Source organism: Pelodiscus sinensis, chromosome 19 (assembly GCF_049634645.1).
Source record: "Pelodiscus sinensis isolate JC-2024 chromosome 19, ASM4963464v1, whole genome shotgun sequence".
Lineage (NCBI taxonomy): Eukaryota > Metazoa > Chordata > Testudines > Trionychidae > Pelodiscus > Pelodiscus sinensis.
The window spans coordinates 28,188,276-28,203,075 of NC_134729.1; the positions used below are offsets into that span (position 1 = coordinate 28,188,276).

General features: G+C 45.2%; 1 protein-coding gene across 2 annotated transcripts in view; it reads left to right on the forward strand.

Moving 5' to 3' along the window:
- REXO1 (RNA exonuclease 1 homolog) overlaps nucleotides 1–14,800 on the forward strand; it is a 76,198-nt gene that overhangs the window by 38,857 nt on the left and 22,541 nt on the right. For both annotated transcript variants that reach the window (XM_075903238.1, XM_006128983.4), the window contains exons 3-7: nucleotides 3,078–3,179; nucleotides 5,802–6,003; nucleotides 10,589–10,752; nucleotides 13,318–13,455; nucleotides 14,348–14,471. In XM_075903238.1, the coding sequence (XP_075759353.1) occupies nucleotides 3,078–3,179; nucleotides 5,802–6,003; nucleotides 10,589–10,752; nucleotides 13,318–13,455; nucleotides 14,348–14,471 (730 nt within the window). The remainder of the gene's footprint in view (nucleotides 1–3,077; nucleotides 3,180–5,801; nucleotides 6,004–10,588; nucleotides 10,753–13,317; nucleotides 13,456–14,347; nucleotides 14,472–14,800) is intronic.

Below are 14,800 nucleotides of genomic sequence, written 5' to 3' on the forward strand. Positions count from 1 at the left end.
GCCACTGCAGGGGAACAAGCGGCGCAAGCGACCATTTGGGCCCTGCACTCCCCATGCAGCACGGGCCACCCAGAGGGAACCAGCATTTCAACAACAGCGCCGCCTAGAGGGAACAGCCAGTATCTCAGGGAACAGTGCCGCCCAGAGGGAACAGCCAGCATTTCAACAACAGTGTCGCCCAGAGGGAACAGCCAGTATCTCAGGGAACAGCGCCGCCTAGAGGGAACAGCCAGCATTTCAGGCAACAGCGCCGCCTAGAGGGAACAGCCAGCATTTCAGCATTAGACTCTCAGACATTGGGCTACTGTATATATAATGCTCTGGTTTAAAAAAATACTGTATATGAATGTATGTAGCATTGCACACTGAAATAACACCTGTTATTTTATTGGCGGGGGGAGGGGGACAGGAGCCTCTCGCTTCTAAATGCAACCCGAAGCCCCAGATCTCAATGAGTTGTTAATTTTGAATATATTTATAAGACCAGATTTTTAAAAGAGCTTAGTGCACAACAGCTTCTATTCTGGTACTTAACCCCAGCAGGATGATCCTGTTATCTGGATATATCTCATCTAATCTGTTTCCTGCCATTGGGGGGGCCTTGGGCATAGGTCTTTCCTATTCTTTGCCTGTAGCATACAGTGTAGTCTAGTGGCCGGCAACGTGCGGGCTGCATGCGGCCCACTGGGGTTCCACCTATGGCTCCCAGACCCCCTGTCTGCTCCTCTTCCCCACAGGTCTTGATTTACAGTGTTCAAGCTTTGGGAGGAAGGGGGAGGAGCAGGGATAGAGTGCAAATCAGCAGATCCTTGGTGCTTCGAAAGTACGGAGGGGGAGAGGGAGGAAGCGGGGACTCCAGTGCCCCTGTTTGAGAGAGCCATGGGGAAGTGAACAAAGAGGCGTGCGCAGGCTGCAGGTGGAATCCCATTGAGCCAAAGGAGTGCCACTTATGCCGCCCACTCGCTAGTCTTGGTTGCCTATCATTGCTCAAGTTTAGTCTCTTGAGAACAGGAATGTTTTGATCTAACTAAAGTGTTTGGGTTTAATGTAGGGTATCTGAGTGAAATGTAATGACATGTATCTGTAGGTGGTCAGAGTAGATGGTTTGAAGCAAGGATGTTAAAATGCATTTATTTAGATAACCATGTAACCACTGAAAAATCAGGGACATTGTGCGGGGGGGGGGGGGGAGGCTGGGAGGCTGAGTGTAACCGTGAAGGTTAACCAATGAGCCAGGCTCATTGGTTAACCATGTACATGAGTACAGAGTCACATCCCTAGTCTGAAGGTACCTTCTGGCCTTAAAGACTGTAGAATGCTAAGTGGTCAGATGTAAAAAAGAATTAATCTTCTCTTGAGGCCCCTGAGAGCTGAGCAGTTTTGAGAGCTTGGTCATAAATGCCTCAGCAAGAACTCCAAGGTGTGCTGCTCTTTTGAAAATCTGGCCCTTGTTTATATGCTTAAGTGAGAACTGAGCTTTTCTTAAGATCAGGTCTATAGCTTTGTGTCTGAATGTTAAAGTTGGCTCCCTTGAGAACTCAGCTGGTGGCTCTTTTGGAGCATTCAAAACAAGAATGACCAGAGCACAGATACAGCTCTAAACAAGTTAATATGTGAAACACTTACTGCACATGCCTGCATAGCTCAAACAGCTAACTAGAGTTTTATCAGAATAGGTTGGTTGGTTTGTCTGTTTGCTGGTAACAAGCCTGAGGTGTCAACCCAAAAACGGCTTTTATTCTGGCAATTCAAGTGTCTGGAAGCAGGCGCTTTAATCAGCATCTCCTCTACAACAAACCTGTTGTTCAGCTCTTGGTTTCTGCCTTGTGAACAAAGCATCTCTCTGGCATCGCTGTGTCTCAATGGATTTGTCTTGTAGATGGCGCATTAGCTCTTAAATGCAGCACCGTGGCATTGAGTTTCTGCGCCCTGCAGGTTTTCAGGGTCTGCTCTGTGAGAGGTCATTGTGGTCCCCAGAATTAATCAGTCTAGAGCAGTGGTCTCCAACCTTTTTAAGCATGAGATCATTTTTTGAATTTAAATGCAATCCAAGATCTACCTGAAACCCAAATATCCTTGCCCTGCCTCCTTTGTGCCCCTTCTCTGAGGCCCCACCCCTGCTCACTCTATCCTCCTTCCATCCCCCTCCCTCCCTCATTTTCACCAGTCTGGGGCAGAGGGTTGGGATGCAGGCTCTGGTCTTAGATTAAGGAGTCTAGAGGGGCTCTGAGCTGAACCTGGGGCAGGCAGTAGGGGGACTAGAGGAGGTTTGGATGCGGGGTGCTCAGGGCTAGGGCAGGGTCTTGGGATGCAGGAGGGGGTTCATGATTGGGGTAAGGTTTCTGGATGTGGGCACCAGCTGGGCACTGCTTATCTCAGGTGGTTCCTGGGTAGTGGTGCAGTGGGGCTAAGGCAGGCTCACCCCTGTCCTGGTCCTGCACCACTCCCAAAAGCAGACAGCAAACTCCATCACAAGTCCTGCCGTGCCCCCTCTCTGCTCCGTAGCTCCTGGGGGGACAGCTCCAAGGCAAAGGGCAGGAAATGCTCAGCAGTCTGTGGGGGGCAGCTAAAGTGCTGGGCTTGATAACCTCTTGGCCAAACCAGTCAGGATCACCTGTCAGAGGCTCCAAGATCATCTAGTAGATCCCAATCTACTGGTTGGTGACCACTGATCTAGAGTTTATTTACATTCCTTGGTTTTAAAAATGTTGCTAACATATTGAGGTATGTAAGTGGTTGGCAGGTAAACAGCATGGTTGAAGCATTCAATCTTTAAGGGCAGCCATGAGAATAGTGTCTGCATTGGATTATACCAAGGCATCCTATTGTAAGGTCTATGGAAAGGCTGCATGGGTGGGAACAATAATGCTGTTATTCAAATGCTTCACTGGCGCCTCTTCTTTGGAAAGCTAGCTCCCTTCAGTAGTTTAGCAGCTGGTAGCAGTTTGTGCTCCCCTGCTGCCTGGAAGCAATTCTCTTTAGGGTTCCATTATCACAGAGAGAGGCTTTCCAAGCCTCCCCAGGGAGTAGCAACTTGAGTCCATTCAATTCTGGAAGTTTGCACTTTTGTTTTGTAGCCACTGAAAGAGGAGGCAAGTGAAGAAAAGGTGGATGATGCTTTAACCACTCTGTTTCCTGGCCAGAAAAGGAGGATCTCGCATCTTGCCAAGCAAGGAAATGTAAGTGTAAACCGCATTAGCAAGCGTACCGTTTGGAGACAGGGTTAATGAGATTTCTCTCCTATCATATGATCAAAATGTATTAGGAAACCACACAGACTGTCCATGAAACCACCAAATCCTAGGGCAGATGACTGAAGTGTTGGCAGTGGAACCCTGTTACATGGCAGTTTTCTTTTCCCCACTGAATAATTTCACTCTGAAATACAGTTCTACTTCCAGTAAAGTTAATGGCAAAACTCCCATTGACCTTCTGCAAAACCAGTTACCAGCCCTGTAAGTAGAATTGCATTGTAATGCACTGGCACAGTGGCACATTTTCATGTTCTGCTGGTATAAATATCTTCATTAGATCACAGTTACTGTACCGGTTACTCTGTGCATTTAAAACAGCTTATTAAGTTTTGTCTTTCAAAAGCAAAAAGGTTAACATAGTGTATTTGCCTGAGTCTGAAGCACTATAAATCCGAGGGGATGTTTCCCTTTTTTGTATTTGCTCCATTTTAACCAGCTGAGTAACTGATTTTACACCTTTTTTTTACACATCTGAATTAAAAGCGTATTCACAAAACAAGAAAACGGACATACTTTTCTTTCATTCCAATTTTTCATTTGTTTTCCATAGTTTTTCTCTTCAGTTGTTGAAGACAGGTTATTTATTCAGTATTATGTTGCAGCAAGAGATGAGTGGAGGTTTAAGCACTGCTTTGACCAGGATTTCCAAAATGGATTGTTCTTCTTTCCAGTCAGCCTGGGAAAGGGTGTTTGAGCCCTGAGCTCAGTGCAGTGCATTTTAGCTAATTACATATCTTCAGCCAGTTCACTTGTTTGATAAGACTCTTTTTATAAACTAAAAGAGATAAGAGATTGAAGTAAATGGGTTGGAAATGTAACTCAAATATGCATTGTAAATATGTACGTTAGGCATTTATGTATCTTTAGATACATTTTCTTAATGCAGCTACCAACCCCAAAACACTTTTCAAAGACGTGAGGTAGTCATAGTGCAGTCACTGTCTAGGCTAACAGCAGTCTTGCTGTGCTCAGCAACAGTGTGCACCTAGGCTTGGACATTAAATCATGATCCAGAACAGCGGTTCCCAGCCTTTTCCAGATGTGACCCATTTTGACAATGCAGGAAGATTTGATGACCCAAGACAGTTCAAAAGCAGGGGGAGGAGAGGGACAGAGCCACCTGGGGAGACACTTGGCGACCCTTTTGAAATGTAATGGCGCCCCATATTTGGGTCCCGACCCATAGGTTGGGAAACCCTGATCTGGAAAGATAGGGTTGACTAGGAAGTGGTATTGTTGCCTGCTACTTTCATGTCATGCTATAGAACCCTTAACTTTTCCCTTCATTATCAGAAAACCTTTACCATGTGTATGCATGCAGAGTTAGATTCACAATATTGCTGTGTGCACCCCGATGGGATTATTGCAATTGTGTACCTTGCCACTGACATCTCAAGAGCTAAAGTAAAACCAGAAAGAAAAGGAGGTGTCCTTTAGTTGAGTTTTTGAGAGCAGATTTAAGGGTGGGAAGGTAGGAAACCTCACAGTTCAATTCTGCAGTAATCTGAAGCTATTGTCTGTTGGTTATTTATTCTTACTGCGGAGCCCAGATATCCACATCAGACAGCAATAAAACAGTAGCTGCTGATTAGCTTTCTAGTTTGTAGTCTCAGCAAAGAGGTCAGGTATTTAATGGGTTGTAGAAACTCCACTCCCTTCTGAAAGACACTAGATGTGTATCCAAGCAGTCAGGTTTGAGATACGGGGAGTGGGAAGGGTGAGAGAGTTTGGACTGCCACTGCCTCTTTGGTTTGTGTTCTCGTGCTAGAACATTTCAGTCTTCATTGCTGCGCATTCTGGCACCTTTCTGGCATATTGAATTCTCACATGAAAGAAAATGCAGGTGTAATTTTGGTGTATATAATTACTGTTTGAAATGAGCCATGTGCTTTTCAGAAGGGGGCTGTTCTAATGAATGAACAGACCCCTGAATTCTAGTCGTTCTGTTCTGGTCCTGTAAACACAAGTGAACTGGGTTTTTAAACAAACTAAAACTGAAGAGAGCTGCCTGAAGTAACTATTCTGGAAGACTAGCATGACTTCATTTCCATCAGTTGAGATGCACAACTCTTTATAAACAAAATAAGGCTGGGTACATGCTACAGCATAAGTTAAGCTATTAAGGAGGGTGAATAAATGCCACTCTTCTCCCCCCCACATCCTCAAGCAACACAGATTACAATGATGTAAGATCTGGTGTGGACAACACTATGTCTATGGGAGAAGTTGTCCTGCTGACATAATTATTCCAGCCCCCACAAACAGCAGTAGCTAAGCCGCCTGAAGAGCTCTGTCCCATTGATTTAATGTGTCTGCACTAGCAGAGCTCCATAGAATAGCCATGGACAGGGTTGCCAGTTTTGGACATATTCCTGGAGGTTTCATCACATGACACACTCTTATTCCGGGAGACTCTAGGACAGTCCTGGAGGGTTGGCAACCTAATAGCGATAGCCTAAACCTAGGGACCTAGAGTTGTAAAAAAGCGGTAGGGTATCGACTTCAGCAACAAACAGGTTCGTTTTAGAAAACTTTGTGTATCTACAGGCAGATGTCCCGAGCAAGCCTGTGATCCGACCGTACCGCCCGCCAACTGCCCAAGAGGTCTGTTACCGGAGGATTCAGCTGGCACAACAGCAGGCGGCACAGCTGGCTGTGGCAGTCCAAAGGGCCTCCCTTGCCTTGCCAGGAGGGAAGAGGAGGATTGCTCACGTGCCAAACGCAGCACTTTCCACAGCCGCAAAGCAGGGTAAGTCACTGCTAGCGTCCGTTGTCCGCGGCCCCTTCGCTTTCTCCCACTAAAATGACATTGTCTCCTTAAGAATTTTTTAAAGATCGTAAAAGCGCCAGGTGTTTTACAGCGAGACTGCGGGAAACCAGAAATGTTCCTCGGGTTGAGGTAGCATTAGTGATATTCAAATCTGTGTGTGATGGGACAGAAATCTGGGATGTTGTGATTTTCCGATTCCCTCTCCCCCCAACTGAAAAATCCCACGGTTTGTTTTCAAGAAACTCTAGAAAACACACACGAGTTTTTGCAATGCAACACAAAATGCATGTGTGATCCACGTCATGAGCCTGTTTGTTCCTCCTCAGCCAGGTTGTCCAGAACGAACAGCTTTGCCATTTTGTTAGTAAGACAAGGATGCCATTATCAAGTTTCCATTCTCTTCGCTAGTTAGGCCTAAAGCACTTTTATAGATCTGGATTAGGGATGTTAATTATCAGTTAATTGAATAGTCTGTTCACCTCATGAATTCTTATCGGTTACTCGACTATTCTATAGTCTCTGGTGGTGGGGTCAGCAGCAAGTGCTCTCTCCCGAAGAGCTCTCTTCTGCTCTCTGCTGCTGCCTCTAATACAGGTGCCAGATGGGGGAGCTGGTCTGTGAGGGGAGCCAGTTTAAAAACCAGCCCCTCATGGACCGGCTGCCTGTTGCTCTGCGCGGCTGCCTCTGATAGAGAGGCAGCAGCATGGGGTGTCAGCAGCCTCTGTCCAGGGGTGGGCTGAGCTCCTGGACCTGTTATGAGCCAGAACTGAGCCAGGTTGCCTGCCTGCCTTGATTCTAATCTACTTCCACTGCAGCTCTGCATTTAGAGTGTGTCTCAGACCCGGCGTGAACTAGAACTGTGCTGGGCTGCTGGCCAGCCTGCTAAAAAAATTTACTGGTGGGGTGAAATACATATGCAATCTATAGCATTAATCTGTAAGATTTTGCTTATTGGTTAATCGGATACACTATTACATCACTAATCTGGATATGTTTGTACCAACTTATTTGTTTTTTCAGTATGTAGCATATTACAAAATTCAGACTAATTTGAACCTTTTGGACTGAACTTAAGACAGCTGGACAGGAGTTGAGGTCTTCTAGAAAATGGCAAATTCTGAAGGCAGGTGTGCTTTGACTTTCCTTCCTCAGTTTTCCATCACTGCCTTCACAACCATAGTTAAGGTGTAGAAAGCTGGATTTTTGGTTTTAAAGGCTGGATGAGATGGTATGAATTTATTTTCCACCAGTCATGATTTGGCCTCTTCTGTTCAGGGTTCAACCTATAACCTTTGTATTTCGGATCAGAAATGTTGGCAAAATAATGGAAAAGTTCTGTAATTTCTGTGAATGGCTTTTTGATTTTATTTCTGTGTAGTTCTAATTCTTTTTTAAATTTGTTCATACCAAAATTTCACTTAGCCTGTGGCAGTGGTATCATCAGGTTGTAATCTCCCAAGTTTGTCCAAAACTTGTATTTTTTAAAATGTAACGCCTTTCTTTTGAGTCCCTTGTTTGCATAAAATATCTGTTGGGTATGTTAGGTTTTCAGGCTTGTTGGAAATGTCAACATGCGAATTGTAATTGCGTGCCAGGGCAGAACTCCACCTGCCCCTTTCTCTTCAGCATTCAGTGACCATTGAATCCTGCCGCTAGATACTCTTTTTCTTTCTTTGGGCACAAATGACTTTGCACGTTTCATGTTCATATTCCTACCTCAGAGAGACACAAGTTCAAAAAGTAGAAAAATCTGTGTTGACTTTTTGTCAGGATAAAAGCTTTCACAGCACTATAAGCTTTACTTCCCCACTGTAGTACCACGCTGGGTATTGTCAGTACTCCCACAAAGGAGATCTGGAGATCAGACTCTAGAACCCTCCATTTAGAACTTTTTGGATATAAAAAGATGTTTTAAAAATTATTGGGCTGTTTCTTGACTTTATGACATAGGAATGTTATGTAGGTAATGGGGGATAAGCGTCCTGGTTCTTTTGGCCTATGATACCTTTAGCACGTACAGCATCCAGGGAGCCCTGTTTTCTTTGTCCTCTGCCACCTTTGCAAGGTAAGTTATAGAACAATCTTGATGATGTAGTATCCTGTTTTAAAGGATTACCTGTGGGCTATCAACTGGTATTAGGAGGAGAAAGAAAAATTAGAATGAAGAAACTAACCTTTTTTTTTTCTCTTTTTGGTTTGAGAGTGGACTCCCTATTCATGTAACTATGATTTAGTAGGAATTAAGGCCCTTACCTTTTAAAATCTAACTTTAAGAGAGTACAGGACTTGAAATTATACCTCTTAGCTCTAAACAAACTATCGTCCTAGACAATTAACTTTATAAATGGATCAATTCAGCAATGCTAAACCATTAAAACCAAGTTAGGGAAAGCATTTATGTTAAAGGAAACTTAACATAGTTTGCTTTCCTTCACTGTACTTCTAGGCTACGTCTACACTGGCACCCTTTTCCGGAAATGCTTAAAACGGAACAGTTTTCCATTATAAGTATTTCCGGAAAAAGCGCGTCTACATTGGCAGGATGCTTTTCTGGAAAAGCACTTTTTCCGGAAAAGCATCCGTGGTCAATGTAGACGCGCTTTTCCGGAAAAAAGCCCTGATCGTCATTTTCATGATCGAGGCTTTTTTGCGGAAAAGACTGCTGTGCTGTCTACACTGACCCTTTTCCGGAACAGTTTTTCTGGAAAAGGACTTTTGCCCAAATGGGAGCAGCATAGTTTTTCCGGAAAAACACTGACCATTTTACAGTAGATCGTCATTGCTTTTCCGGAAAAGCAAGCAGCCAGTGTAGACAGCTGGCAAGTTATTCCGGAAAAGTGGCTGCTTTTCTGGAATAAGTGGCCCAGTATAGACACAGCCCTAGTGTTTCTCATTTCACCCCTTAAGTTGAGGGCAGCTTGCAACAAATTAGTTCATTGGAAACACAAACTCTGGCATCTTTATTTCCTTCTTCATACAAAAACTATCATGCCGGGTATGAAAAGAAAGCCAACCACTTCTTCATGTGTAGTGTGAAAGGAGGATACATCTACACTGCGACGCTATTTCAGAATACTTCCAGTATCCCGAAATAGCTATCCCGCATCTTTGAAACAAGCCCGTTATTTCAAAATATAATGGGCTCGCTATTTCGACGTCCCTGTAAACCTCATTCCACGAGGATTAAGGGACGTTTAGGAATAGTGGTTTATTTTTAAATTTGGTGCCAAATTACGAAATAAGCTATGTAACTTTTGTAGCTTACTGCAAGCTAAGGGTGCAGTGTAGATGCACCCGGAATGTCCTCTAACAGCATAGAGGGAAACATTGCCTATTAATGGTTAGCTGCTCCTCTTACAGGTCAGTGCCCCGTCGATCTGGCCCATAGTGAAAGACGTGTCCTATGACACAGCTTCTTCCTCTCACATTGGGATGAAGTAATTATGTTGGTGGGAGAATGCTCTGTCATTAACATAGCACATCTTCACCATACGTGCTGCATCAGTGTGGCTGCATCAATGTAGTGCAGAAGTGAGGACAAGCCTTAAGTGTCATTGGGAGTGTGAGAGTCTAGAGCTTAGTCTCTGAGCCCCTTCCCTCTTGCTGTATCACAGAAGTGTTGTCTCAGGAGGGGGACAAGGACTTCCAATAACAACCAAGAACTCTTCTGATCAGGTGATGAATGAGTCCACTTTCTGATGCTCTGAGGGCTTAAGAATGATTTTCTCACCTGCCCTTCCCACGCCATTTGAGTACAGGCAGTCCCCAGGTTACGTACAAGATAGGGACTGTAGGTTTGTTCTTAAGTTGAATTTGTATGTAAGTTGGAACTGGTACATATTGTAGGGGAAACTCTAGCCAAACATTTCTCCAGAGCTCAGTTTTATTCTCCCACACCTCACTTCCCTCAGTCCTTTATTCTCAAGCTGAGGTATCTGCTGAGAAAAGCCGCTCCGCGTCCCCCTGGTCTGCTGGGGTGGGGTGGGGGGGGGGGGGCTAGCTTCACGTCTCCCTGGTCTGCTGGGGGGGGCGCTAGCTTCACGTCTCCCTGGTCTGCTGGGGGGAAGCAGCTAGTGTGGGGTTGCCTCACCCCGTTTGTAAGTAGGGATCCGATGTAAGTCGGATCCATGTAACCCGGGGACTGCCTGTACATGACATTCGTGCATTTTGTATTAAATAAAAATGACCATTGGATTACATCCAGAACTGTGGAAGAAAAACCCAGGAGCATTTACACTGATCGCGAGTAGGAGAGTGACAAAATTGAACAGATGTCTCAATTCTAACACTAATTCCCAAATCAAAGACTAGCTGTATGGCACATTTCAGCAGAAACTTCCACCATCATCACTACATGGGTTAGACACATCCCCTCTCATTTAACAGACCTGCTCGGTGCTTTCTCCATTGACATGGCAGATAAGCACAAGGAATTAAACTTGCCACCATTCCTGCATCCCATTTTGCAGTCCAGTCTTTGAGCGTTGGGTGTTCAATCTGACAAGTGAAAATGAGTATTGTGGCTGGGATTGCTGTCTAACTGTGCGGTTTCTGTATTCCGTAGCCACTGTGGGCGTTAAGAAAACCATTCCAGTCAGCAGCGTGACAGTCCCCAGTGAGTCGGAGGCACCGGCTCTTACCCTGAAGGCCCGTACGCTAGCCGGCATGACGTCTAAGACCACTACTACTGTTGTACAGAAAAGAATAGCACATGCTCCCAGTCTGCAGGTAAAACATTCTCTTGGTGTATCAAACCCATCTCTGTAGTATGGCTTTTCCCTTTATTCCACACTGGTTTGATTGAGTGGAACAGTGTGCACCTGCAGGCTCCCAGGCAATGAGTTTCAGATAACTGCTGCCATGTTCGAAGTGGATTTCCCACTCTTACTGTGCATACCTGCAGTGTGTAAACACACAAGTATTTGAGGAAATGCTCCTCTGACCATTCCGTTCAGAGTGACCTCATGGCAAATGTGGTTTCTGTCCTAAAAGTAACCTTTTGAAAACCACCTGGACATATCTGCAACTGAATTCTAGTGTTTAATATATTGTGATCTTATTCCAGCTCTGATCGCCTGTCTTGTGCCTGTACCCTGTTTGTATCCTCTGTAGATTTGTGGCTGTTTGGGGCACAGACCTTGTCACCTTGTGTGTTTGAAAAGTGCCACGTAGGCTGCAGCTCTCAGTGTTTGAACAAAAAGGGTGCACTTCAATATCGTTACTCACCTGAGTGACGTCTTGTCTACACAGAAAAGCTTCAGGGTTTTGTAGTTGTATGTGAGGTGTGAATTTAAATGGGTCTAGTTATACCAGTATAACCCTCTTTGTGAACACCCCCTTATTCCAGAATGAGTGGCTTTTTTCAGTTTAGCTCAGACTCCTTCCCAAGTGACATCAACTAAGTTGGAAAAAGGCGAGTTGTCTACGCAGGAAGCTCTCCTGGTGTAATTACATCTCTTTAAAGTCACACCTTAGTTTATGTTGAAAAAGGCTGTAGCTTAATGAGCACTACGAGTGATTTTTGGTTGTGTTAAGTTAACTTGATTAAATAACCGTGACTGACAGAAGCACCCTTTTTGCCTGTCAAGTCCGGGCCAGTAGCATGGCAAAACAAAATTTCATCTTTACTGGAGCAGTTGTTGCTGCGGGTTCCTTTTGCCCCACAGTCTCTCCTGGTTCACCTCAGTCTTAGCTTGCAGCATGTGGGCTGTTCTGTTCCTGGGCTTCTCTTGAGCAAAGATTGGCAAAAACAGTACCGAAATGTTGGGTGGCTTTGAGATGTGACCATACAGTTTATAGGAAGAGACTGAAATGTATTGCTTGTAATATAAGCTGACATCTAGAGTATGTCTGCACAGCAATCATTAGGTGCAGTTACAGCACATGGAGGCATGCCCTAGCTGGCTTTGACCTAGCTAACTTGAACAACAATAGCAGGGAAGCCATGGCAGCTCAGATTAGCTGCTCGCAGGGTCCTGGGCAAGGTTGTACCAGGTAACTGGGCTGGGTCTCTGCCAAGCCTGCTGTGACTTCTCCGCTGATTTTGTTCAAAATACCCAAACCAGCTCTGATCTAGTTGTCTGCGTGTGCTGCAGTCCCAGCTCTGATTGCACTGGTTGGTTGTACCATACTCAAATACAAAGAATATGGCTACGTTTACATTGGCAAGATTTTGCGCAAAAGCAATTGCTTTTGCGCAAAATCTTGCCACCTGTCTACACTGGCCGCGAGTACTTGCGCAAGAACACTGATGTTCTAATGTATAAAATCGGTGCTTCTTGAGCAAATACTCTGACGCTCCCGCTCAGGGATAAGTCCTCTTGCGCAACTGTTCTTGTGCAAGAGGCCAGTGTAGACAGGCAACATCAATTTCTTGCGCAAGAAAGCCCGATGGTTAAAATGGCCATCAGAGCTTTCTTGCGCAAGAGAGCATCTACACTGGCACGGATGCTCTTGCGCAAAAGCACATGCCAGTGTAGATGCTCTCTTACTCAAATACTCCAACGCAAAAACTCTTGCGTTAAAGAGTATTTGCGCAAAATCTTGCCAATATAGACGTCGACTATTTGTATTTAGTATTCCAAGACACAAATCTGTAGAGCATAGAAAGTGCGTACGAGTTATGCTTACTGTAAAGGCTCTTACAAGCACATTGTAGATGGCGCACAGAAAACCATACAAAAACAGGAAATTCAGTGGCATAATTAAACGTACGAGAACCCCAAACTGCGAGTATGGAAATCCAGGTAGGTTGCCAAACTATCTTAACTCAGCCCCTTAGCGTGTTGCCAGCCTCCCATTTTCCCTTCTTTGCAGGTGGAGTATCGGAAATGTGCACCACAGGCTATTGGTTTTATGTTTGATTTCATTCAGTCATGTCTCCGATACGAAGTGTGATGCTTTGTCACCACACTAACCTTGACTCTTTTAATGTAAGTGCTACAATTTTCCTGGTGTGGGAGACTTTTCTATGTAGACATACTAGCTTTGCATCTAACGCCACTGAGACTACTTGTCTGCCATGTGGACTCTTATGGCCCAGTTCCGCTCAGCTGTAACAAAGCATCCTAAAAATGTCACTACCTCTTTAAAATAAAAATACTGTGGGGGAGCAGCGCAGTTGCAAGTGGTGTTTTTGTGACTGCAAATAAGACACACTGTACTGGGGTTTGAGCAGATTTTCAGAAAGGAAGTCACAGAACTATTAATAACACCTGGGAAACATCAGATACCCAAAGCAATTTGTTGCTCAGGCCCTGCACAGCCTTTTAATTCCTTTCCTTTTCTCTTCAGAGTGCTAGCTTAACGAGGCCAGTTATTCCCACTGAGTTTGGTGCCAAAGTCCCAACGAATATTCGCCAAAGGTATCTCAATCTCTTCATTGACGAGTGCCTGAAGTTCTGCTCTTCCTCCCAGGAAGCATTTGACAAGGTCTGTGTTGGCACCAACTTTTCAGAACGACTTTAAGAAAGGCTTTTTTCCTGTTTGCCGTGATCACTTGGGGTTATGTTTTCTAGCTGTGCTGAAGCCAATGCTGCTGCTTCGGGAGGGGAAATACGATCCTTAGAAAAACGGTGAAGATTACAACTCCGATAGACTTTCTTCTTGCTCCCTGCTGGGAGATGTATGCATGGTCCTAGGGAAATCATCTTCTGGGTTCCTGGCTGAGAAGTTGAAGCAACCAGAGCGTTAGTCTAGAAAGTCCTTCCCAAGCATGCCGGAGATTTAGTCAGTCTCTACCGAGAGGAGTAGGGTGCAGACATGGTCTATAAAGCTCGTTACCTCACTATTGCGTCTTGGTGCCTTGATTTTTCAGGAGCCTCACGGTATCCTGTTAATACAACATTAATATGTCCTGATGCGGCTCTAAGGGCCGGGGTGGGGGCGTGGGCTGGCAGCACTGAGGGCTAGCCGTGCTGAGGGCTGGTTGCCCATAGCCCACTCCTTGCCCCGGGGCCCACAGTGGCTGTCAGCCTCACTGTGAGCACCTGTTCCATAGACAGAGTCCAGAGTTGCGCTATGAATCTAGCTGTTAAACGTCTCCATGGAAGGAGGTGGTTTCTGATGGCTAGTGTTTAAATGCTCCCCTCCATGACCTGCTGTTAATCCTATTTTCCCACACACGTAAGAGGACACCAGGCAGTTTCTGAACTAGTGTGTCTTGCCATGTATCTCGGCACAGTGCTTCATTGGTGCCAGTTGCACGGACAATCACTTTGCTAGTGCAGGAGGGGGCTGTGTTCAGGAAGAATCGCTTCTCTCTCACGCAGCTGAACTTGGTCATGCTAAATGAGCAGGTGGTAACAACCTACATTGTTTGCAGGCTCTATCAGAGGAGAAGGTGGCTTATGAACGCAGCACCAGCAGGAACATCTACCTGAATGTGGCAGTGAACACATTAAAGAAGCTAAGAAGTCTAGTGCCCAATTCCCCGCCTTGTGTAAACAGTACGTACTGCAATGAGGATTTTCAAATCCAAACCCAGGATGGGATTAGAGGCAGCAGTGACACAGATTGAAAAGTCAGACCCGTTTCTCAGATGCACTGTGTTAGAAAGGCACCCAGCTGGAGTTAGCTATAATAGTCCTCCTTGAGAGACAAGTCCTCCGCTGCTTTGTAGGCTGTCTATACCTCATGCTGCAAGAATGGGGTTTTTTTAGCCCAAGTTCTTTAAAATGAAAAATCCTGCTAATGGAATAACTTTCGCATGGTGCCTTCAAAGTGAGAGACTCGTCCATCACCCCAGAAATCTCTTACTCGCATTAAGCTTCGAGAG